The sequence below is a fragment of the Rhinoderma darwinii genome, chromosome 3 (genome assembly GCF_050947455.1).
Source record: "Rhinoderma darwinii isolate aRhiDar2 chromosome 3, aRhiDar2.hap1, whole genome shotgun sequence".
Lineage (NCBI taxonomy): Eukaryota > Metazoa > Chordata > Amphibia > Anura > Rhinodermatidae > Rhinoderma > Rhinoderma darwinii.
Window position 1 is genome coordinate 58,682,224 of NC_134689.1, and position 27,608 is coordinate 58,709,831.

The following is a 27,608-nucleotide window of genomic DNA, read 5'->3' on the forward strand; positions in this document are numbered from 1 at the left end:
CCCACTTCAAATCCCTTGGTGACACAATGGGTTCACACCAGGCTCTGCAGGCCCTGTGACAGTTTTATTTCCCGCGGGCCTCGTGACACATACTGCACATCACCGTCACATTCGTAGCAGCGGTGAACAGTAATACAGTTTCGTTCCATTCACTTGAATGGGAGGAAGATGTAATACTGTGCACAGCCGCTACAAATGTGATGGCACTGTGCAGTGCTAAACTGCATACACAATGAAGGGGAAGAAGCGCGCCAGGGCATCACTGCCCTTTCAAACAGCTGATAGGCGTGGTTGGCGAAAGTCGTACCCCTACTTATCTGATATTGAGGATAAGCCATTCATTTTCTGTCACCAGATAACCTCTTTAAGGTAGAGGGTGATATCAGCCCTAAAAGTCCACAAAAAATTTGCAACATTTATTTGAATAACTGTAGCATGCCCTAAAATCTTTTTTTTCCTTAAAGAGGCTCTGTCACCAGATTTTGCAACCCCTATCTCCTATTGCAGCAGATCGGCGCTGCAATGGAGATAAGAGTAACGTGTTTTTTTTTTTTTAAAAACAAGCATTTTTGGCCAAGTTATGACCGTTTTTATATTTATGTAAATGAGGCTTTCTAAAGTACAACTGGGCGTGTATTGTGTGTGTACATCTGGGCGTGTTTACTTCTTTTACTAGCTGGGCGTTGTGTATAGAAGTATCATCCACTTCTCTACACAACGCCCAGCTTCTGGCAGTGCAGACACAGCGTGTTCTCGAGAGATCACGCTGTGACGTCACTCACTTCCTGCCCCAGGTCCTGCATCGTGTCGGACGAGCGAGGACACATCGGCTCCAGAGGCTACAGTTGATTCTGCAGCAGCATCAGCGTTTGCAGGTAAGTCGATGTAGCTACTTACCTGCAAACGCTGATGCTGCTGCAGAATCAACTGTAGCCTCTGGTGCCGATGTGTCCTCGCTGGTCCGACACGATGCAGGACCTGGGGCAGGACCTGTGAGTGACGACACAGCGTGATCTCTCGAGAACACGCTGTGTGCCTGTGCACTGCCAGAAGCTGGGCGTTGTGAAGAGAAGTGGATGATACTTCTATACACAACGCCCAGCTAGTAAAAGAAGTAAAAACGCCCCGATGTAACGAACACAATACACGCCAAGTTGTACTTTAACTTTAAACACGCCCAGTTGTACTTTAGAAAGCCTCATTTACATAAATATAAAAATGGTCATAATTTGGCCAAAAATGTTAGTTTTTAAAAAAAAAACGTTACTCATCTCCATTGCAGCGCCGATCTGCTGCAATAGGAGATAGGGGTTGCAAAATCTGATGACAGAGCCTCTTTAAAACCAAATTCACTTGCATTCTACTGTACTTTGTTGCAGATCATTTCTGTAATTTCTTAGGAATAGAATGGCTTTTTATCGGTGCCATTTTACCTATTGATTTCAATAGTGGAAGAAATGTAGGACAAGAATCATATATAAAAAAGATATCGTTTTTACATGCAGTAGAATACGTTACTTTCTATAGGACTAGTTGTGTAATTACTTACTTGAATACTTTTTAAAGCAGCAACACCCATTTGAAGAAAGATCCCATATAATACAGGCATTGGTATATACTAAAACCATAGAAGGAAGTTGTATTAATGAGATATAAGGTAGAAATATAATACAATTTACAATTTGATTATTTTTTTGTCTTCAATAAGTAGTTTCCCTGTCTATATCCCTTTCAATCTGCATCTCAGACTTTATTCACATCTGCATTGGAGGCTCAATTTAGAAGATTCAGCATTCCTATTTCACTGGTAAAATGTCTGTCATTGGCCACAGCCAATAAATCCATCACGTTGGGGGCAAGCTGAGCCAGTCTGTATATATTTTATTACTTCAATGTATGCGCTGATTGGCTATCTAGTAGCACCTCCCTGAAATACTGCACTGCTCTTAATCTGTGGCGAGATAGAAAGCCCACCAAGTAAGGCTATGTTCACACGGAGTATTTTGCAGGAGGAATATCTGCCTCAAAATTCAGTTTGGAAGTTTAAGGCAGATTTTCCTCTCCCTGCACGCCGATTTTCGCAGAGTTTTTCACGGCGTTTTTCGCCCGCGGCCATTGAGCGCCGCGGGCATAAAACACCGCGAAATACGCTTTCTCTGCCTCCCATTGAAGTCAATGGGAGGTCAGAGGCGGAAGTGCCCGAAGATAGGGCATGTCGCTTCTTTTTCCCGTGAGGCAGTTCTACTGCTCGCGGGAAAAAGACGCCGACGCATCCCATTGAAATCAATGGGAGGCATTTTCGGGCCGTTTCTGCCGAGTTTTGTGACGCGGTTTCCGCGTCAAGAAACTCGGCAAAATACTCTGTGTGAACATAGCCTTAAGGGTGGCTTTATCTTATTTTTACTGTACGCTATGTGTACTGTACAGGACCCTGAGCAAGTTCCTGTCATCTACATAAACTGATTCAGCAGCTTCCAGGACCTCTTTCTCTTTCATATTGAAGGACTTGCTTTATCTGTATTAGTTACACTATATGGTCAAAAGTATGTGCACATCTGACCATCATACATATATTTGCTTGTGTAGCACCCCAGGACAGAGAGCAGCACCAGCACACGGTAGACTTAAAATGTAGTTCGTGGCACCAATCCTTGCGGGTAAATGTGTGCTGTGCTGGAGAGGATGGTAGTTCTAGTATCTAGCCTCTTTAGCGTCAACGGTGTAGCCGGTGGATAAATGTTACTTGACCTTTCCTCCCCCACTCCTCCTGGGCTAATACAGGCTGCACTATTGTGAATGATGGTGGTAGTTCTTCCCCCGGGGCACACCCTGTGTTGTGTATCTCTGGCTGATGGCGGTTGGGGTGCCCTTGATGTAGCGTTCAGATGAACCAGAGACAACAGTTCTCTGTGCAAATCACTCACAGTTTACTTGTAACTTGCAGATAACAATGATAAACTGTCCTTGCACAATGGTAGTAGTAGTAGTATTTAATCAGTACTTAGGCAGACAATCTGGTGGTAGGTCTTTAATAGTAGGATTCCAATCTTTCTTCCTCTCAGCAATACCTTCTGGCTCGATAGCTATTTAGTAGACAGCGCCCTTAATTTCTACTATATAATATAGCTTCTAAATCGTGGCAATAGCAGGTAAGCTACTTCCTTCTGATGCTGGGTAGCACGTATCCCGTGTTTCCCAAAGCCTCTGAGGCCCACAAATACCTCTCCTTCAGAGATGACTGTATCTTTAGACAGCAAGGCTTCTTGGATGCTGCTGCAAAGCTGGCTTTCAGGTATGCGTCTAGTAGGAATCAGTCTCTACTCCACCTTCCTTCCTCTCAGGCATCGGTGGCAGATGTAGGCCCAGCCAGTTACACTGGGGCTTAGAGCACTGCTGGAGGTTGTCTCTGATGCGTACCACATCCAGACTAAACTGAGCTCTATATTCTCTAAAACCAGGCTACACTTACCATCCAGCAACATCCACAGATGTCAATGCGCCCTCTAGTGGATACCTAATTATAAGACCTCCACAGCTTCTACTGTAGTTTAAAGTGATAGTACATAACTAATACATTGAATAGGACAATAAAATAAGGCTATAACATGGTAAAACATTCAAATGATTATATCCTCTTGCTGCACAACGTAATGGAACTGAAGTACCATTTCTGGGTCACTACACTTGTGTAAAATCTTATTCTAAAACCATGGACATTAAAATGGAGATGTTTCTGCAGATATAATATGCTCCATTTTTCTGGGAAGGCTTTCTACAAGATGTTGGAGTGTGTCTATTGGAATTTGTGTCCATTCAGCCAAAAGAGAATTTGTACGGTTAGTCACTGATGTTGGACGAGAAGGTCTGCCTCGCAATTGGTGTTCCAATTCATCCCAATGGTGTTCAATGGAGTTGAAGTCAGGGCTCTGACAAATCACCAGAAATAAGTTTTTTTTTCTCCAAACCCCTAACCCCTTGGAGAGACAGACAATTTTTGTTTTTTTCATTTTCATTTTTTCATCATCGCAGTCCAAGAATCAAAGCTTTTTGATTTTTTTCATCAACATAGCCATATAAGGACTTGTTTTTTTTACGAGTTGTATTTTTTAATAATAATGGTGGATAAGCTATTATGAAGAGGACACAGTGGTTGCAGAAGTGCTGCTTCCCCTTCTTTCCCTGTACTGCTCCGTATTGTGAGGATAGTTTCCTGCTCTGCCATAGTATTTAATTGTATCATTGAATATAGAAGTCGCCAGTTGCTGGGACACGGTCCGGGACAATAATTTGTCGGGATTGTCTCTGTAAATTTAGGACAGTCCCGGCAAATTCAGGATTGTTGGCAACTATGCATTGTCACGATCTAGGGGTATGTGGACCCACTAGGCCGCTCCGCCGTAGCGGAGAGCCAGTTGGCCAAGTCACAGTCTATGCACAGTATATATAAGAGTTCGTAGCACAAGGGTACCTGAGATAGTCCAGACAATGGCAGAGACTTTGGCACGGATGGGGCTAGATGTGGCAGGTTGCGCCAGATGTGATGGATGGTACCAGGAGTGGCAGATGTAACCAGACGTTGTGTATACCAGCAGGTGGTGCAGCACGACTCCAACACTAGACAGGCTCAAGAACTAAACACAGCACAGGATACAGGTAGCAGGGCACGGGAACAGGATAACACTAAGGAACCATTTGCAATACGAAAAATACAACAACGCTCAGGCAAGTAGGGTGCTCTGGGGATAGGTTAGGGAATTTTTTAGAGAGTGTGCGTGCTGGAGCTTTAAGGACGGGGACGAGCGCGCGCACCCTATCACACAGTCCAGGACGGGGAGCCTGCACCAGCAGGCGTCTCCAGGGAGGGAGACGCTGTAAGACGGCCGGGAAGTTGCGGTCGCGGCCGTTCGCCAAATGTGCGCATCAGTGGTCCGCGACCGCAGTCATAACAGTACACCCCTTATGCCCCCTCTTCTTCGGTCCGGAGTATAAGAGGAATTTTTTAATGAGGGTAGGTGCAATAAGGTTCTCTTCTTGCTCCCAAGAACTCTCCTCAGGACCAAACCCTCTCCAGTACACCAGGTAGAAAATCCTCCCTTCTACTCTCTTGCGGTCCAGTATCTTTTTCCCCTCGAATACATCAGAAGAACCACTGGGAGCAACGGCAGAACCAAGAGCTTTACTGTAGCGGTTCAGGACCACAGGTTTAAGGAGGGACATGTGGAATGAGTTCGGAATTTTGAGGGTAGGAGGCAACCGAAGTTTATAGGATACAGGGTTAATCCGTTGTAGAGCCTCGAAAGGGCAGAGGAACCTGGGAGCGAATTTGTGGGAAGGCATCTTGAGTCTAATGTTTCTCGAGGACAGACAGACTTTGAGTCCAGGAGAGAATTGAGGAGGAACTTTTCTTCTGTTATCGGCATGATTTTTCATGCGGTCTACTGATTGGAGAATCATAGCCTTAGTTTGCTGCCAGATGTGTATAAAAGAGACAAAAGAAGAGTTAGCTGCCGGTACTTGAGTCATGGCTGGCACAGGAAGAGGAACTTGAGGATGCTGGCTGTACACAATGTAGAAAGGAGACGAGGCAGTAGACTCACTTGTGTGATTGGTACGAAAATTCCGCCCATGGCAGCAGTTGTTCCAAATTGTCGTGTTGGGTGCAAACAAAACAACGAAGATAACTCTCTAAAATTTGGTTGGTCCTCTCCACCTGACCATTGGACTGAGGGTGATAGGCAGAATAGAAGTCCAGTTTAACTTCTAGCAGGTTGCACAGGGCTCTCCAGAACTTGGAGGTAAACTGTACACCCCGGTCTGAGACAATATGTATAGGAAGTCCGTGTAGCCAGAAGATGTGCGAAATAAACAGACTTGCCAGGTGAGGAGCAGACAGGAAGCTAGTCAGTGGAATAAAATGTGCCATTTTAGAGAAACGATCCACTACTACCCAGATTGTAGTACACCCAGCTGAAGGAGGAAGGTCAGTGATAAAGTCCATAGCGATATGATGCCAAGGGGCATCAGGAACAGGCAGGTGTAGGAGCAGACCAGTAGGTCTGGAGAGGGAAGACTGGTTCAAGGCACAGTTTGTAAATGAGGAGACATAGTCCGCAACATTTTTAGGCAGCGTGGGCCACCAGTACTGATGGGCTATGAAGTCCTGAGTCTTTCGAACACCTGAGTGCCCCGCCAATTTGGAGCTGTGTCCCCAGCGGAGAATTCTCTTCCTTTCTGCAAGGCGGACAAAAGTCTTTCCAGGAGGAGTGTTTCTAATTTGCCACGGGCTAGAGACAATAATCCTAGATGGGTCTATAATATATTGAGGAATTTCCTCAGAGCCATTAGTCTCAAATGATCACATCACATTCTTATCAGCAGGACAGAAGTGAAGCAAGAATTAAAATCTAGCGAAGAACAACGGCTACCTGGCTTGGCGAGGATTTAGTCGTTGTGCTGACTGTAAGTACGTAAGGCCTCCATCTTGCCCTTAGAGTTCTTTTGACATAGTAGTGCTCCAGCACCAAAGGAAGATGTGTCCACTTCCAGAAAGAACTGCTGAGAAGCATCAGGGTGATGGGGAACAGATGCTGAGGTGAAAGAGCTCTTGAGCTTAGTAAATGCCGATTCTGCCTCTGGAGGCCAAACCTTGGCATTTACCCCCTTCTTGGTGAGGGCCGAGATTCGGGATAAATTGCCGATAGAAGTTCGCGAATCCCAGAAATCTTTGTATGGAACAAAGACCCTGTGGATGTGGCCACTCTAAGACGGATCTCACCTTCTCTGGGTCCATTTTGAGGCCACGGTCAGATACAATGTAGCCCAAAGAGGACAGAGAGTTTCTCTCGAACACACATTTCTCAATTTTAGAATATAGGTGATTCTCTCTAAACCGCGACAGAACTTGGCGAACGTGCTTCCGATGTGTCATCAAATCAGGTGAGTAAATCAGGATGAATTTACAAGTTCCTGGAACACAGATGGAGTATTACACAGTCCAAAGGGCATCACAAGGTATTCGTAATGGCCATTTCGGGTGTTAAATGTGGTTTTCCATTAGTCTCCTTTGCGGATACGGATCAAGTTATATGCTCCGCGTAGATCCAGCCTTGTGAACACCTTGGCCCCACAAATTCTATCAAAAAGTTCTAAGATGAGCGGCAGGGGATACTTATTTTTAACCGTAATTTGGTTCAGAGCCCGGTAGTTGATACATGGACAAAGAGATCCGTCCTTCTTTTTCACGAAGAATAATCCGGGGAGGAAGATTTCCGGATGAACTCTCTCTCGAGGTTCTCCTTAACATGGGCGGACATGGCTAGGGTCTCTGGTAGGAAAAAAGGATAAACTTACCCTCGAGGCGGTGAAGCGTCAGGGAGTAAATCAACAAGGCAGTCGTAGATGCGATGAGGAGGAAGAGTCTCTGCTTCCCTCTTACTGAAGACGTCCGCAAAACTTGCAGAATGATTGAGGCAGTGGAAGCAAAACAGGATGATCCTGTGACAGGCAGTGGCTAAGGCATCTGGGCCCCCATTGTGGGACCTCTCCAGAATTCCAGTCGATAACCGGGGCATGTAGACAAAGCCAAGGCAGACCAAGCAGCACAGGATTGATAGCTTTAGGCCGGACGAGGACGGTGATCTGTTCCGAGTGAAGAACTCTAATTTGTAACGTCAGTGGTTTAGTGGTGGACACAATAAGGGCGGGCAATGGTAGTCAATTCATAGAGGCAACAGCCAGGGGTCTCTACAGAAGAACTGTAGGTAGATGTAGACGATCCACTAGCTCCTGCTGGATGAAATTTGCAGCTGCTCCGGAATCCAGATAGGCAGAGGAGGAGTGTGATGTCTCTCCAGATATGATGGTCACAGGAATAGATAATTTGGGAGAGGCTTTGAAGTTTGGCGTCGTCCCACCTAGGGTTGTCTCTCCAACAAATTCTAGGTGCTGGAGTTCCCAGGCTTTTGTGGACATTGGTGCACGAAATGGCTTTTAAGGCCGCAATACAGACACAGGCCTGAAGAGCGTCTTGCGCTGTTTCTCCTGTTTGGACTATTTGATTCTGTATACCTGCATAGGTTCTTTAGGTAGGGCAATAGTGGTCTCTGGAACGAGGGTGCCAGTCTGTGGGAACGTCTCTCCCGCGAACCTCCTGAGCATGTTCCTGGGTCCACATGTTGACCCGGGTAGCGAACAGGATAAGTGCAATTAGGGTAGAATGAAGGGGGCTGCTAATTCCCCCTTGATGTGCGAGCACAGTCCCTGCCAAAATGTCGACACCAATGCCTCATTGTTCCAAGCCAACTGAGATGCCAGTGTGCGGAAGGAGATAGCATACTCTCCTACCGTGGATTCTCCTTGCTTAAGAGTTAGCAGAGTGTCCGCTGCAGAGGATGTTCGGCCTGGCTCCTCGAACACAATATGAAAAGTGTCTCTAGAAATAACGCCAGTTCCAAGAATTCAGGGCCCCCTCGTTCCAAGATGGGGTTCGCCCATGCCAGGGCCTTACCAGTGAGAAGGGAAATGATGGACGCTACCTTGGCCTCATCAGAGGGGAAGAGGTGAGCACGCAGTCTAAAATGGATGGTACATTGGTTGAGTAAACCTTTACAGGCTCTAGGATCACCATCATAGTGAGGTGGTAGAGGCAGCGAAACTGTGGATCCGGAACAGACAGGGGGAGTAACAGGCAGTGAAGCGGCAGCAGGTGGCTGATCCAGTCGGGCAATGATGGAGTTTACTGCCACGAGGAGTTGATCCTGGCGTGCACGCAGGTCATGCATATCTGATTGCATCACCTGAACCGCGATCTTAGATTGGCCACCGGGTTCCATGGCCTGAGCGTACTGTTACGATCTAGGGGTATGTGGACCCACTAGGTTGCTCCGCCGTTGCGGAGAGGCAGCTGGCCAAGTCACAGTCTATGCACAGTCTATATAAGAGTTTGTAGCACAAGGGTACCTGAGATAATCCAGACAATGGCAGAGGCTCTGGAACAGATGGGGCTAGATGTGACAGGTTGCGCCAGACATGGCGGATGGTACCAGGAGTGGCAGATGACACCAGACATGGTGTATAACAGCAGGCAGCACAGCACGACTCCAACACTAGACAGCCTCAAGAACTAAACACAGCACGGGATACAGGATATAGGTAGCAGGGCACGGGAACACTGGGAGCAGGATAACACTAAGGGACCATTTGCAATACGAACATGGAAAAACTACAACAACGCTCAGGCAAGCCGTGTAAGGGCAGGGCCTTTTTTTATAGTCCAGGGGGGCTCTGGGGATAGGTTAGGGAACTTATAGAGAATGCGGGTGCTGGTCCTAGGATGAGCGCACCCTATTGCACACAGTCCAGGACGGAGAAGGTGAGCGGCAGCGGTTTGTGACCACAGTCATAACATGCATTAGGAGGGGTGTGCACATTCTTTAGGCCATAGGGTAGGGGTATACCTAGAATTTTTATCGCTCACTTCAAAATAATGGCTGTTCATAGGATGCATTAGGCTTAGACTACACACAGAGTATTATCTCACTACATTAAAAGCGCTGTCATAAATCACTGTCCATAGGAATGCATTGAGTAGCTTGAAAATCCCTTCATAATTGCTCCAGTCAATTTTTGTAGTGAGCAATAAGATGTCTAGGTCTAGTAGACGCCATATAGTGTATCTGATTACATTTCTTTAAAGCGTACCTCCAGTTTCAATGAAAAATTATTATAGTCCAGGATTGTGCACAATAATAGTTTTTCTAAATAACTTTAGTATTAGCGATTCTGCTTCTAACAACAGCACGGACTGTCTATAGTCCGTACTCCTGGCGGCTCATAACTCTGCAGTAGGAGACAGAGCATCCTACTTGTCTCCATGGCTCCCGTATGCAGAGTGGCCACCAGTGCTGTAGGATCACATTACATCCTATAGCGCTCACGGCCATTCTGCATACGGGAGAAATGGAGACGAGCATGATGCTCTGTATCCTACTGCAGAGTTATGAGCTGCCAGCAGCACAGACTATAGACAGTAAGTGCTGTAGTTAGAAGCAGAAACTGTAATACAGGTTATTTAGAAAAACTATTGTTGTGCACCCTCCTGCACTATAATAATTTTTCATTGAAACTGGAGGTATGCTTTAGTCTTAATTTTTATCTTATTTTGGGTTGACATTCTGGGTGCATCAGAACTAAATGCTAGGCTTCCAAAGAGTTATGGTCTCAAGATACAATGTTATAAAGTTACAATGGTTGTCCTGGAACAAATTAATATTGTAACTTTTGTAAACACTTATTGTAAACACTGTATATCAATAGAAGTTTACCTTCAGAAAATCAAACACATTATTAGATGCAACCATATAAAGAAAGAAATAGCCTCTGATCACCACTGAATCTATCTGAGCTCAGTACAAATTGTACGGTGCCAACCAGGAAATAACGATCAAAACTATCAAGGATAAAAATACACCTCAGTGAAAAACTAGGCACTCGGCTCAGTATTGCTATAAAATTATCAAAAGGTTTATTAACAAATGATATATTAAAAAGCTCACATTTTGTGCAATACTGCATCCACAAACAACCAGACATCACAAGCCCGGCCAATATGGAGCTGAGTGCCTAGTTTTTCACCGGGGTGTATTTCTCTCCTTGATAGTTTTGAATAGTAGTAGATAAATGAGCAGATTTTATTAGCTTCAGCCACCATATTAGAAATACCTTGTGACTTAACCTTCATTTGTCAGCACACTTATTCTTGAAAACTAACAGAACTATATAAAATACCTTAAGAACTGGTGACAAAAACACAGAGATTCCAGTCAGAATGAAGACCATTAAACCAGTTACTCTTTGCTCCCTGTAAACAGAAAACCATTTTAATAGATAGTTTGTTAAGTAAGTCAACACCCAATAGAAATAGCAATTTCCTTCAATGACAATCATATATTATTATGATACAATCTGGTAGCGACCAACAAGAATGCATTAACCCCTTAGTGACCAGACCTGAAAGCGCCTTAATGACGAAGCCAGATTTTGGAAATCTGGCATGTGTAAATTTATCAGAGAATAACTCTGACGAAGTTTTTTCGTCACATATTGTACTTTATTTGGGTGGTAAAAGTAGACCTATAAAATTTGCGTATATTTATTAAAAAACATAAAAACTGATGAAAATGTTTAAAAATTGTATTTTTTCCCTATTTTCAATTGCAATATGTCACATACGTACATACAAACTGTACAAATATTTTATCAACTATATATTTCCAGCTCTTTACTTTACTTTGGCAGCACTTTTGTTTTATTTTTTAACATTTCTGAGAGATATAGGACACTTACAAATCTAACAATACTTTTTACAATTGTGACGTACATTTTGCTTTCCTGCACCAAGCCAAGTTTGAAGAGGCTCATAGGTGTCAGAATGATAAAAATACCCCCTAAATGACCCCATTTTGAAAACTAGACCTCTAAAGGTATTCATCTAGGGGTGTAATTAGTATTTTGACCCCACAATTTTTCCAGGAACTAATGCAAAGCAGGTGAAAAAAACAAAACATATTTCACTTTTTTTCACAAATGTGTCATTTTAAGGACAGATTTATTGTACAGCAGACATGAGAATGAAGAAATGCACCACAAAATGTATCACTCTGTTTCTCCTATGTTAAAAAATATCCCAATTGTGGCCCTAATGCGTTTCCTGGACACACGGCAGGGCCCAAAAGGGAGGGATCACCCGTAGACTTTCAGGACACACATTTTGCTTGAAAATGTTTCGGGCCCCATTACACATTTATAGAGGCACTGAGTTGCCAAAATGATAGGAACCCCCATAAATGACCACATTTTGAAAACTAGACCCCTTAAAGGAACAGTGTCATCACAGAAAAAATTTTCATATGTTCAAGATGTTAGTGCTTTATTAAAAACGTTTATATTTATTTGTGTGTTTGTGTTCTACTTTTTCTTATTTTTACACTTTTTCTTCCCTATGGGGGCTGCCATTTTTTGTTCCATTTCTGTGTGTGTCGATTAACGACACATACAGACATGGAATACGGCAGCCACAGTCCCATAGGGACGACGAACGGCTCCCGTCCCATTCACTTGTGTGTACGGCGTCTGTGTGGGAACTGCGCATGCGCCGCTCCCACACAGTCCAACTTGAAATTGGCGCCGTCCGGCGCCATTTTCCTGTGGACCGGAAGTCGCGGCCGGACAGTAATATTACTACTTCCGGTCGCGGCTTCCGGACTTGTGCACTTGGACCAGCGGCAGCAGACGGAACGGACGGGCCGGAGGGAGCCGCGGCGGCAGGAGCAGGTAAGAGATTTCAATGTATGTTCGTGTTTGTGTGTGTTTACTACTGTATGTAAACCTACTACACTGTGTGTTAGCTCAAAAAATGGCGACACACAGTGTAGGAGGTTAGACCGTTCAAACCCCTCGTTTATCCCGGCACTAGCCAGGATAAAGGAGGGGGGGATGCTGAGAGCTCACTAGAGCGAGGGCTTTTTACCCAATTTTGCAATGCTGCAATTTTGGGAAGAGCTCCATCTAGTGACCAGAAATGGGAAATACTATAAATTAGAATTAATTTATAATATTTCCTGACTCGTGAAAAAAATAAAAAAAATTTGAACAATGTTTAATCACCCACACACTAAATGTTTAATTTAAAAAAGAAAAAACATGTTTTTCTGGCAACACATTGCCTTTAAGGTATTCATCTGGGTGTGTATTAAGCATTTGGACCCCACCGTTTTTGCAGGAATTAATGCAAAGCAGGTGGAAAGAAATTTTAATTTCACATTTTTTCACAAATGTGTCATTTTAAAGACAGATTTCTTGTACAGCGGACATGAGAATAAGAAAATGCACCACAAAATGTATCACCCTGTTTCTCCTGTGTTCAAAAATATCCCCATTGTGGCCCGAATATGTTTCCTGGACAAACGACAGGACCCAAAAGGAAGGGAGCACCCGTAGGCTTTCAGGACACACATTTTGCTTGAAAATGTTTCATGCCCCATTACACATTTATAGAGGCACTGAGCTGCCAAAACTATAGTAACCCCCATATTTTACCACATTTTGAAAACTAGACCCCTTAAGGTATTCATCTAGGTGTGTTGTAAGTATTTGGACCCCACAGGTTTTGCAGGAATTATTGCAAAGCAGGAGGGAAGAAAATGTAATTTCACATTTTTTCACAAATGTGTCATTTTAAGGACAGATTTATATATATATTATATTATATATATATATTATTTTTTTATTTACTTTTTCCTCGAATACTTCATTTTTATCACATATTTTTCACACAGTGCATGGAACTGGTGGAGTACGCTTTAAAGATATTACTATTGTATGCCTTAGTATAGAAATATGGAGCATACTCGTCATTGGGGGACAAACAGAACGAGGAGTGAAGTGGATTTAATGTTTTTATAACTTATGGTTGAAAAGGAGAGAATTCTACTTTTCTAGATTGATTGCAATCGTGTCAGTCCATAGACATTATGTATATCAACCCGCTCTGATATATAGTAAGTTAGAGTGGGAAAAATAGATAAACTGTGTTGGAGGAAAAAGGCAATATATCCAAAAACAAGAGGAAGAATGTATCCAGCTATGTGGAAAACTCGAGCATGTATACAGGATGAAAGAGAACTTGTAGGGCTGTAATGACTTTATTATTCAAAGTGACTGGTCGCACAACGTCTCTTTAGCTCCATCAATCCCTATACACATCCTCTGACTCATGGACTACTCTCTGGTCTGCAGATTAAAATAGGAGATCTTCAATCACTTTCTCCTGAAATTCAAAGAATGTAGCCCTGCCACCTGACTTTTTGTACAGGACAAATGCATTGTACATGCACTAGCTGGATGAGGTATATTGCCACTTCCTTATACCATGTTCTGGTTTTCCTTTTAACCAGATAAGGTTGTAACATCTGGTCGCACAAATTTGTTATAGCCGATGACACACACATCTGTCTATCTGCAGAGGCCCCACGTTCTCTAAGAGTTTCTGTTGCCCTTGAATGAATAGTGCTGATCATGTAGACATCCTGGCGGTCACAAAATTTTAAAGTCAGCATCTTCTCAATTTGAAAAGTGCATGACTCCCCCTTTGGTAGTTTTTTTATTCACAAGTTGACGTGGGAAACCTTTGCGATTCCTGCGTATTGTGCCACAGGCTCCGGTGTTAGCACAATGAAGGGCACTAAACAATGGCACACTGGTATAAAAACTGTTAGTGTATACATGATACCCCTTGTGTGGGAAAGGGCCCATTACATCCCACATGATCTTACCAGTGGTACCAATATTTGGAGGGCACCCTGGTAGATTCAATTCACTGTCTTTACCCTCATAGATCTTAAATGCACATGTGTAGCCAGATGTGCTCTCACATAACTTATAGATCTTTTACCCATACTTTGCGCTTTTTGAGGGTATGAATTGGCGGAATGTGAGACGCCTGTGAGAGATAAATGGTTAATGCTCTTATGACTATACAGAGTAATGGGTATTTTAGAAAGGTTAAGAGAAGAAATAGTTTGCAGATGCTCTGCCGTCCCTTGAAATTGCAAACAGATGGAGGTCAATCGCTTGACCACCCCCCTAAGCATAAAGGAAACCTAAGGGAATACCTGGTGCTCCACCAATGAGCTTTTATGGGAAAGGAAGATGTAAGGCTTGAACATACAGATGACTCATATGTTATGGAATGTTCTTTGTTCGTCTGATGCTATAAGTATGAGCACTGTAGTTCAATAAATTAGAAGTATTACTTTGAGAACTTGGTCTCAGTGTGTCTTTACTTCTCCGAGCTCGCACCCCCCCACCTGATTTGAACCTGCATAGATGATCAAGGCGTAAAGTGACCCCATTGCGATCACAGAAATTGGCGCCCGAACAGGGACTTGTCCAGAAGGACGGCACCCCACCCAGGGGATCTCCCGGGACTAGAGTGGCGACCTCCCGGACGAAGGAACGTGCAGACCACTGCTGCAGCAAGGTAAGAAGACTTAATTCTTACAAACTCTGCTCTGCATCTTCCTGTCTGGTAGGTCACCTTCCCGTTAGTACTCCTGAGGAATAGAGGGGCCACATGAGGGTATTTTTAGTGTAAAAATCTGGTCAAGTCTAAAATAAATCCTACCCTCAGGATAAAGTGCATGATCTCTATGGCAGTATTTGTATGAATGTTGTAGAAACCCAGTTTTGTGTCACAAATGCATTTTAGAATAAGGAAATTTTTTAAAAAATAAAATAAAAAAAATAAAAAATAAAAAAAATAATTCCGATAATCCGGCAAATTACCAGAAACATGTGTACATGCTTCAGGTGACTACGGGGATTATGATAGGCTAAATTTTAGCCCGGAAATTGAAAATTTTGTGCAGTCCAATAATCCGGCATGATGAATCAACACTTGGATTTGACACTCGCCCTATTATTTGGACTAGGGATACTAGCCGTTTTACTGTTATGGTGTGGAGGATATCTCCTTGAGTGGTGTTTAAAGTAAATAAGAAGGACTGTAAAAGGAAGATTCTCTGGCCAGAGTAGAAAGTAAGTACCGAAACTAGAAACTGTCTAAAATAGATGAGAGTAGAATTCATCTGTCAGTAGCTAAAATCTGTAACAAAATACGGGTGTGCCTAAGGCCACCACTTACAGTCACAAGATGGGAAACTTGGTTACCCTCTTTAAAGATGAACACCCCAAAGGACAAACCGCCAAACAGGTAGTAGCAGAAAGAGAAGGTAAAAAGGCGACACAGGGAATAAAAAAATTAATGAAAGCATGTGGTCTAGAATCCCATGGACGGCGTGGATGGCTGAAAGATAAAGGGTTGACTGAGAAAGCCGAAGCATGGAAGAAGGTGTCAGAGGAAGTAACGCAGGGGGATGCATGGAAACAGAATGTAAGAAAAAGTTTTATTATGATTGTTATAATGAAAATCCAGGAAAAAGGACAGAGAAGGTAGGTAGACCCCCGGGGTATGGATACAGAATGGCAAATGGTCCAGAAGGATGGACGTGTTTTAGGTGCGGTTCTCAGAACCTTCAGTGGAGGGATGTATGTTATGCATGTGGCGCTCCCAGACCTAGGGACAAAAATCCTCTAGGTATATACCCAGTAGTGCCAGGATACTCAAGCAACAACCCTTTTGCGCCTGCCCCCACGCATATACCGGAACCATATAAGCAGGTTGCGGGAATGGCCCCAGTGGTGTTAGCACCAGCAGGGGTAATTACTAGGGCAGGTAAAACAAATAGAGGAGCAGAGGGAGGGGATGAGGAAGATGAAGAGGAGCAAAAAGAGCAAAACAGGAAGGACAAGGCAAAAAGAGAGGAACAAGAAAGAGAAAGAGAAAGGCAGCTCCAAACCCTCCAAGACCAGATGGATGAAGGGAGTAATATACCAGTGGGGAAAGATGCTACAGAGGCGCTGAATGCAGTAGCCTCCAAGCTCCAGGTACTGACCAACATATACGCTAGCGAGGCAGATAAGAAAATTAGGAAAAGGGAATATAAGTACAAACCCTGGAATCCCAGGGATACACTTATATTAGTCCAAAAAGCACCAGATCCAGAGGCAGAACCCATACCCTTCTATAGATATCTAGAACAGATACAGAGTATGTACAAAGCAACCTGGCAGGACCTAGCACAATTGATACATACAAAAATGGGAGGATATAGTGCCACAGTGTTGGATCACTTAGAACCCCTAGCGGGAGGGGAGGAATGGAGACAGAGTGAGGATTCAGGGGACAAGCCCACATAGAATATCTTCCAGATGGTACGGTCAAGTTGACCGGTAGTTTAAATGATGAAGAGCTGTGTCTTATAGCAGCCTGTGATACAGATCCATGGGAAGACCGACCGCCAGTAGGAGTCCACGTGTGTACTCCAGTAGAACAACATCACCATTTAAAACATATACCTCATGTTTTATGGTCAAAAAGCCCTACGGATGTAGGAGTTCTGCCAGTACCCCCTGTCACTGTACAACTAAAACCTGGCCACCCACTGCCCCAGAAAAAGCAATATCCTCTCAGCCAGGCTCAATCAGACGCTATCTCGGATAGCATAAAAGATTTTCTGAATGCAGTTCTGGTGGAAATATTCTCCCCCTGTAACACCCCACTGTATCCAGTCAAAAAGAAATCAGACAAAGGGCAGCCCACTAAATATAGAATGGTTCAAGACCTTAGGGCAGTAAATGTAGCCACTGTATTTAATACGCCCATTGTTCCAAACCCTCATGTGCTCTTAGTCCAGATTCCACCTACCGCCTCTCATTTTACGGTGGTGGACCTGGCAAATGCATTCTTTTCAGTCCCTCTACATACTGATTGCCAATACCTCTTTGCATTCACCCATCAAGGCAAACAATATGCATGGACCGTTCTACCTCAAGGTGCCCACAACTCACCCAGTGCTTACACGGCTGCTATGCAAACAGTATTAGCCGATTGGCTGCCACCACCGGATGTTGTATTATTGCAGTATGTCGATGATTTACTTCTTTGCTGTCCCTCTTCCGAAGCGTGTATCCAAGCTTCGGTATCACTGTTGAAGTTTTTAGCGGAAAATGGGTGCAAGGCCTCTAAAGATAAATTGCAATTTTGTTGTACTCAAGTTGTATTTTTAGGACACTGTGTAGCACAAGGCACGAGGCATGTCACACACAGCAGAGTAGAAACTATTGTACAAATACCAGTTCCAAAATCTTTAAATGCTTTACGTACATTTTTAGGTTTAGTCTCTTACTGCAGACCATGGATTCGTTCCGCATCCATTCTCATGCAGCCTCTGTATGACTGCCTCAGTAGCCAGCCTTTCCACCTTACGCCCGAAGCTGAAGAGAACTTCCACACTTTGAAATTGGTGGTCCAGACAGCCCCAGCTCTCGGGACCCCCAATTATGACAAGATTTTTCGACTATATTGTACTGAACAAAATGGCCATGCCACGTCTGTACTTACGCAAGCACATGGTCCACAACAGCGCCCAGTTGCCTACTATTCAGCTAGGCTTGACCCGGTTGCCCGTGGTTCCCCATCCTGTGTACGAGCTATTATTGCAGTTAATCTTATGTTGAATAAAGCGTCTGATCTCGTATTAGCATTTCCTGTACAGATATATGCCCCCCATGATATTACGGCTATTCTAACTCAAGTACAACCTAAGCATTTGTCCACTGCCAGACATCTAAGATTAACCTGTGCGCTTCTTCTCCCTGAGCAGGTCACACTCCATAGGTGTACCACTTTGAACCCAGCTACCTTACTGCCTCTGGAGCAAGGGGGAGTAGAGACAGGTAAAGTATGGTCAGAATATCTACCAGATACTGAAGAACATGATTGCATGGCCCTTATGGCCCAGGAAACAGTGGGGTTCGCACATGTGAAAGATACCCCACTCCAAAATCCAGACCTGATACTCTTTGTGGATGGTTCACGGTATTGTGTGCAAGGTTCTTTCTTCACAGGCTATGCAGTCACCACAGAACATACCGTACTTGAAACAGCATCCTTACCGGCCTCACGCTCCGCACAAGAAGCAGAACTAAAAGCACTTGCCCAAGCCTGCCATCAGGCCACAGGTAAAACAGCAAATATCTACACTGACTCTCGGTATGCATTTGGGATTGCACATGATTATGGCCCCATATGGAGGGCAAGACAATTTTTGACTTCAGCAGGTACCCCAGTTAAGAATGCGGATTTCGTAGTATTTGATGGAGTCTTTATTATTACCAACTGAGGTAGCAGTAATAAAGATAAAAGCTCACACTACGGCCAACACACCAGAAGCAAGGGGAAATGCCCTGGCAGACGAAGCGGCAAAGCAAGCAGCACAGAAGCTACCCGTGTTAGCAGCCGTATGTCAGATAAAAGATCCAGAGGAAACAAGACCAGCTGTAAGCCCGGAATTACTGCAAAAACTTCAAGGACAAGCAACAAAAGAAGAAAAAGACAAGTGGACGGCCCAAGGAGCAACGCTACGAAAAGATGGCCTCTGGCAATTGCAGAATAAACTGTGCCTGCCTAAGACAATGTTCCCAATGATGGCCCAAATAACACATGGAGCGACTCACCAATCAAAAACGGCAATGATGGACTTGGTAAACAAGGTGTGGTATGCCCCAGGGTTTAGTGTGATGGCCAGCAGTTTTACACAAGGATGCATGATCTGTGCAACACATAATATTGGAAGAACTGTAAAAGTACCACAGAAGCACACACCCAGACCTATATATCCGTTCCAGAGACTGCAGATAGACTATATTCAACTACCCAAAGTTGGTACCTATGAGTATGTGCTTGTTTGTATTGATCTCTTTTCAGGATGGCCAGAAGCTTTTCCAGTCACCAAAGCTACAGCAGTAGCCACAGCCAAGAAGCTGATAAATGAAGTGGTCTGCAGATATGGAGTGCCGGAAGTAATTGAGAGCGACAGAGGAACACACTTTACGGGTGAAATCATGAACGATGTTTTATCTTCGTTAGGTATAAACCAAGCATTCCACACACCATACCATCCGCAAAGTAGTGGTAAGGTTGAGAGATTAAACGGGACTCTCAAATTGAAAATCCAAAAAGCTATGGTAGAAACCGGGAAACCATGGACCGAGTGTCTACCATTAGCCTTGTTCTCAGTAAGATACACGCCCACAAAAAGAACAGGTCTCAGCCCGTATGAGATCTTATTTGGGTCGGCTCCCAGATTAGGATGTTATTTTCCACAGGTGCTCCAGATACAGTATGGTAGGTTAACTGACTATGTATCAACCCTGAACAAACAATTGACCAAGGTGCATGCACAAGTATTTTCTTCCATTCCAGACCCAGAATCGGTTGCCGGCGCGCATAAGCTAGAACCAGGAGATTGGGTCGTTGTCAAAAGACACGTGAGGAGGAGCCTTGAGCCACAGTTTGATGGTCCTTTTCAAGTTTTGCTCGTTACAAGCACCTCAGTAAAGCTAGAAGGAAAACCCAGTTGGATACATGCCAGCCACTGTAAAAAGGTCCTGATACTATCAGAAGAATCTCAAGAAGCGTCAAAGACGAAGGACTGAGAAGTCAAGATGAAGCTTTTCTCGGTTGTTGCGATAATTACTGTTTTTATGATGTTACACAATGTATGGACAGCAACCCCTGTGGTAAAAATACAAGGAGAAGGCCAGGGAAAAATGTTCACAATGAGCTGGAACAATGCTACAAGGACGCGGAAACAAGGCAATTTTACATGTCAAGAAAATACCAGGTGTTTGATTGCCAATTGGACAACCACAGAAGGAACTTTTAAGTCAGGACCAATGGGAAGGAGTGGGTACTTACACCAAAAATATGGGGAACAGCCAAATGTCACGATTACGCAGGCGTCAAGTAAATTGCTAATTTGTTGCATTAACACTGACAAACATTTTGTGCAGAAATATTTGGAAAAGCAAACGATACAAAGAAGAGACTACTATAATGAAAGTGTAAAAGGATGTGATAAGGTAAATGAAACTGTATTTGTTACACGAGGTATGAATAGAATACTATGTACCAATGCATCAGAAATAAGTAACAGAACGATTTTTGTATTATCAATTGAAATTTTACATGATGAACATAAGCCACACATAACCGAACAAAGTTTAGAAAGAATACCACATACATGTAAGAATGCTGTTACTCAAGAACAAAGGAAGAATATACATTTCAATATCTCCTTCCCTAAACCCCCAGATTGTCACACTAGAATAAAGAGAGAATGGTATGACACAATGTTAGGAGGGGTTGGAACGGGACTGGGAGTATTGAATGGTATACAGTTAGAAACAGTCATGAATAAACTTGGTTCCGTAGGAGACGACACAGCAACAGCCTTACGCGTAGGAGCTACATGGTTGCCTACGAGTTTTGCTACCCAACAGAGTGGTCTCAAAATAGATCAGCTGTTTTTAAATGTTTTTAACGAATCTATGCTAGTGCAATATAAAACCATGGAGAATATCTCAGCGTTTGTAAATTGGACTGTATGTACTCTCAAAACAATATGGCAAAGAGAACAGATGGATGATTTTAAATCAAAATTATTCAGCACACACGTAAGACAGTGGACAGATATTCTACCGGTAGAAAAAGTGGATGATACTTGGTTATTGTTGCAACCCGAACATACTGAATGCACTCCCACTTGGTGTGCTGGTAGACTAATAGCTTTCAAGGTAAAAAGCCCTACATTGTTATGCAAATTTATAGTTATGCCTATGGTGATGATAGACCCAGTTATGTTTGAAGGACAATACTGGATGCCAGAGATAAAGGGAACTCACATAAGTTCACAAAACACGACTGTTGACATTGACCTATGCCAATTGACGGAACAGGGGTATGTGTGTAATCAGCAATCAGGAATATATGAACCCTGTTTGATGCAGCACCAAGATAATATTTGTTCACTCACAGTTATCCCTGCTTCACAATTGAGAATATATATAGAAGTAGGCCCCTTGCATGTATGTCTCATAACGGATGACCTAAAGACACTTAAACAATTTAATGTCACCAGTCCATTCTCAGGGTGTTTGTATAACGTGACTCATTTGAATTGGGGTAATGATACGGTAGTCTTCTTGCCCACCCTAGAAGAAATTATGTCTACAATATGTGTTCCTGAACCACTACCTTATAGCAATTTTAGTTTACCGTTAGAAGAACTAAGAAGGGTATTACAAAAATCACAAGATGTCCAGAAATTAATAAAAGAACACAATGTAACCCTAAATAAAGTAAAAGTATTGGCTACTATAGCGTCAGGAAAAATAGTGCATTTATCCTCAGCCATAAAGGATGTTAGTGCCCACCATTGGTATGATATTTTCACAGGATTTCCCCCTGCAGCCACTACAATATTACACGTATTGTTTCAACCTTTAATCTGTATGATGATATTATTTGTACTACTTATATGTTTCAATTGTTATGCTTTTTGTAAGATAAGAAATGCTTTTTCTCGAAGACCTATACACTATGAGCAGAGACGGATGTTGTGAGTTTAAGAGATAAGATGGTTAAAATCACAAAAGGGGGAATTTGTGAGAGATAAATGGTTAATGCTCTTATGACTATACAGAGTAATGGGTATTTTAGAAAGGTTAAGAGAAGAAATAGTTTGCAGATGCTCTGCCGTCCCTTGAAATTGCAAACAGATGGAGGTCAATCGCTTGACCACCCCCCTAAGCATAAAGGAAACCTAAGGGAATACCTGGTGCTCCACCAATGAGCTTTTATGGGAAAGGAAGATGTAAGGCTTGAACATACAGATGACTCATATGTTATGGAATGTTCTTTGTTCGTCTGATGCTATAAGTATGAGCACTGTAGTTCAATAAATTAGAAGTATTACTTTGAGAACTTGGTCTCAGTGTGTCTTTACTTCTCCGAGCTCGCACCCCCCCCCACCTGATTTGAACCTGCATAGATGATCAAGGCGTAAAGTGACCCCATTGCGATCACACGCCCTTTGAAATTCATTAGAGATTCATCCACTGCTAAATTTTGTTCAGGGGTATATGCTCCTAAAAAGGAAGAATTAAGAAAATTTAACAGAGGACTTAATTTATACAGCCGGTCACAGCTTCTGTCGCTGGAAGAGGGTGCCTGTAGGTTGTCAGTAAGTGGAGAAATCGCATAAGTATTTCATACCTGCTGCATGACATAATGGGGGTGGCATGTATAGGGCTTGATGCCCAATATGACCTAATAGAGGGTTTTTTTTTTATAATTCCCATGTTAAGGGTGAGGCCCAGAATTTTTTTTATTTCCTTTTCATATGTGGGATTCCACAACCTGCCATGAGGTGACGAAGGCTTATTTGCAATGTACTGCCTGGCATACAAATTTGTTTCCTGCACAGAATGTTCCAAAACTTGGTCTGTAATAAAAATATAAAAATAATTTAGTGGTGAAAAATTACTAACATTGGGATTTATGCCAGGAGTAGCAATAAAGTCATTTATGGTGGGAGAAATTAAACTTGTGGGTTCCCACACTTAATCTGTTTGGTGGGGTTGTGCAATTTCAGGAGCTGCACTTTAAATGGACGTTGTGGTAACTGCGCCATTTCCTATATCACTGGTTCTGGGTCTCACTTCAATAGAATCCCTTGAAGCGACACTTTTGCTGTCGCTTTCAAGTAAAAGTTCAACTTCAGATGCTGAATCCGTATATGAACATAGCGTCTGATAGGCTTCCTCAACACTGTACCTTCTGGCAGCCATAATGATTATACAGTCTAAACCGCAAATAATAAATGTAACTAGCGGTTGAATTTTTTTTATCAACTAAGAACACTAAAGGAATTTTTTTTTTCAAACCTAAACCCTACGCCTGACACAAACAATAAACCCGAGCCCAGACCAGCACCCTACGCCATCCAACAGCATACCCTAAGCTGGAAATAATTTACAGTATGAATCTTAGTATATACGGTACAATAAATATACTATATATATATATATATATATATACACTATAAAATACTGAAAAAATTGTTTGTTTTTTTGTAACCGTGTGTGAGGGACACAAGTGATTTTGTGTGGGGACACTGACACACTTGTATCTGTTTCTCTCCACAGCTAGAACAGTGAGGAGAAACAGATACATGTTTTACTTTTATTTTACAGTAGTGATCACTATGATTGGATCTCATAGTGAACACAAAAGATCAGGAACCAATACTATTGGCTCCTGATCACTGCTCTAAGAACAGAGCTGCTAGCAACAGCTCGTTCTTAGAGCAGGAGCTGTCATTTAGACACTCCCCGCCGGCTCTGTACACAGTAACAGCATGTAAACGCTGTGATTGGCTGTCGCAGCGGTCACATGATGTTACGAGGAAATCGGCCGGTCCTGATGGCTGCACGAAGAACCGGACCTGATACTTACGGACGGTTTTTAGTGCAGACTTTATCAGGGTGCCGCTAAACCCCCTCTACTACAGCGATGCCAAAAGGCGTCACTGTAGACTGAGTACCTGCACCGACTGCCGTCAAAAAATGGTGGGCAGTCGTTAAGGGGTTAAAGGAGTTAGCTGCTTCTTTAAAAAAGAACTTTAAACTACGTTCCTTATTATATTGAATTTCGAATCTGCGGAGGAAGTCACTGCTTGTCCATAGAACGTCATAGTGTAAGACTGTGATATGTTGGATTTATATGTTGCATTATAACATACGGATGTAGCCATCTTTATCTTGACTCTGATAACTCCCTGCAGCGTGATATCACACAACAAAAGCCATTGAAAAGTAATTGAAAAAGTCAAGATAAAGGATCTTGCCACTGTGTATTTAATGCGTTAAAAGTCAAGATAAAGATGGCTACATCTGTAGCAATTCTTTATTCAACTTAGAAATACAGTGGGGCAGATATATAAAAACTCGAGCAAAGGAAAGGTGGAGTAGTTGCCCATGGCAACCCATCAGGTTGATGCTTTCATTTTCCAAAAGGTCTTTGAAAAATTAAAAATCGAATCTGGTTGGTTGCCATGGGCAACTACTTCACTTTTCCTTTGCACCAGTTTTGATATATCTCCTACCATAAGTGCTGGTTGCTGCTAATCCTCCTCTCCCACATCGTAATTAATATGCATGCTCAAACAGGAGACTAGAGACAAAACACTTAAAGCAGCACTACGGGAAAAGCTTTTTTTCCCCCTCCGTTTGTAAACTTGATAAGGTGAAAGGTAGTGACGCTTATTCTTTTACTGGGCACTTTATTTTAAAGTTAGCTGCTCCGTTCTTGACCACTATTGGGTCACATGACTTGAACTCTGACTCCTTGACTAAAGCGTCTTCTATGCAGGCCGAAAGTTAATCTCTCTATGTAAGTCTATGAGAGTCTCAATGTGAGTCTCAGACGTCAATAGAGAGACTGACTTTCGGTCCACACACCAGACGCTGTAGGATTCCGGGAGTCAGAGTTCAAGTCATGTGACCCAATAATGGCCAAGAATGGAGCAGCTAACTTTTAAACAGAAACAAAGTGATTTTAGTAAAAGCTGTAGTAGGCTTGTCTGCCACTTCAAACTTTTTAATGGGTGTAAGTTTTCTTTTCAAAGTCCCATGTCTGACTGCGAAGAGCTAGAGCGAAGTAGGTGGTGGAAGCCTCCTAAGCAATTGCCCATTTTTATGCACCATAATTTGGCCCTGTCTGGAAACTATTAAAGGTTACAAAATTTAAATACAAAGCAACTTAAAATAAGATGTCTATGTGCATTGATTGAAGTGTGCAGTGTCTTAAGTGTAGCTAGCTGGGTAACAGTTAGAAGGCAGGGTAGAGGGAAGAGTGTCAGGGAGACTAGTCCTGATCTAGAACACCCCAACAAGTTTGCCAGGTTGGCGAATGATGAGGACTTCATGTCAGGGGTAGAACTGCTGCAGCTAGTCACCTCTAGCAACCAGTGGAATGTCTTCTCCAGTAAGTAGGGGAATGGGAGCATAGGAAAGTCTAAACAGGTCCTGGTAGCGGGAGACTCTATTATTAGGGAAACAGATAGTGCAATCTGTCACAAAGACTGGGAATATCAAACAGTTTGCTATCTTCCGGGTCTTCCATATCGCAGTTCAGGTTGACAGATTATTGGGAGGGGCTTGTCAAGACCCAGCGGTCACGGTGCACATTGGCACAAATGACAAAGTTAGAGCTAGGTGGAAGGTCCTAAAACATGATTTCAAGGACTTGGGTAACAAGCTCAATGCAAGGACTTCAAATGATGGATTTTCAGAAATACTACCTGTACCACGTGCCACACCAGAAGCGGTAAATTAGGGAAATTTGAACAAATTGTTAAAGAATTGCTGAATGAAGGAGGGATTTAGGTTCCTGGAGAACTGGGCCTACTTCTCTGTCAGTTACAGAATCTACGGTAGGAATTGGCGATACACATAAATGGGGAGGGTGCAGCTGTGTTGGGGGAAAAGATGGCTAGAAGGTTTTAGGAGTGTTTAAACAAGAAACTGGGGAGGGCAATTACTGTATAGGAGGGGACGATAGTGTAGCTAGTGAGCTGGGGCTAAGAAATGAACATGGGGTGGAATAGTGGAATGGGTATGAACAGTTCATAGGAATAAGAAGAAAAGTGGCATGGATAAACATATAAAGTGCATGTATCCTAATGCCAGAAGCCTCAATAACAAGATTGAGGAATTAGAGTGGATAATGTTGGAAGGGAATTGTGACATAGTGGAGATAAGTCCATGTTACAGGCCTAAGTGTAAAAAGATCATTAGAAAGATCTCTGTACCGTCCAATTATATATTTGTCGATTGTAATTAAATCGCCCCCTGAGCCATTTTTATTCTAAACTGTATAGCCCCAAGTTTGATAGCCTTTCTTGGAACTGCAATCTGCCCATTCTCTTAATTAGCTTGGTCCCCCTTCTTTGCACCCGTTCTAGTTCAGCCATGTCCTTCTTATACACAGGTGCCCAAAATTGTACACAATATTCCATATGTGGTCTGACTAGTGACCCCAAATCCCTCAGTAGTATTACATTATCCTCCTCTATGTTGATTACTTTAAAGGGCTTAGTGTCATCTGCAAATACGTAAATTTACGTAAACATATTAAAAAGAAGAGGGCCCAATACTGACCCCTGTAGAACACCACTGGTAAATGTGACCCACTCTGAGGCTCTTTGTATCTGGAAAAAATCATAGAAAAAAGCGCCTCATGGTGCAGAATACCCAAGACAATGGTGAATAGGAGTAAGGGCTTATTCAGACGAACGTGATATACGTCTGTGCAACGCTCGTGATTTTCACGCGCCTAGCACGGACCTATGTTAGTCTATGGGGCCGTGCAGACTGTCCGTGAGTTTCACGCAGCGTGTGTCCGCTGCGTAAAACTCACGACATGTCAGATATTTGTGCGTTGTTCGCGCATCACGCACCCATTGAAGTCAATGGGTGTGTGAAAATCACGTGCAGCACACAGAAGCACTTCCGTGTGATGCGCGTGATTCGCGCAACAGCAGTAAAAATTTTGAATGAAAACACAAAAGCACCACGTGCTTTTCTTTTTACAAACATACAAACAGAGTGTCATAATTATGGCGGCTGCGCGAAAATCACGCAGCCACGCATCATATGGTGATGACACACTGAGCTGTTAAGTACCCTTTGCGCAAAACGCACACGCTCCTATAAATCCGGCCTAAAGGTGCAAGAATTAGGCTGGATTCACATGAGCATGTTATGTCAGTAAAGGACGGAACGTATTTCGGCCGCAAGTCCCGGACTGAACACAGTGCAGGGAGCTGGGCACCTAGCATCATAGTGATGTACGATGCTAGGAGTCACTGCATCTCCGTGGAACTACTGTCCCGTACTGACAACATGATTACAGTACGGGACAGTTGACTCGCAGCGAGGAAGGGACTCCTAGCATCGTACGTAACTATGATGCTAGGAGCCCAGCTCCCTGCACTGTGTTCGGTCCGGGACTTGCGGCCGAAATATGTACCATCCTTTACGGACGTAACATGCTCGTGTGAATCCAGCCTAAGCCTCATCTGGAG

At 43.2% G+C, this 27,608-nt stretch overlaps 1 protein-coding gene across 1 annotated transcript in view; it reads right to left on the minus strand.

Annotated features, from left to right (window-relative positions):
* Window positions 1-27,608, minus strand: part of SLC4A9 (solute carrier family 4 member 9) — a 369,367-nt gene that overhangs the window by 37,915 nt on the left and 303,844 nt on the right. The window contains exons 17-18 of the mRNA XM_075856371.1: window positions 10,786-10,858; window positions 1,550-1,618 (exon numbers count right to left, since the gene is read on the minus strand). Coding sequence (XP_075712486.1) covers window positions 1,550-1,618; window positions 10,786-10,858 — 142 coding nt within the window. The remainder of the gene's footprint in view (window positions 1-1,549; window positions 1,619-10,785; window positions 10,859-27,608) is intronic.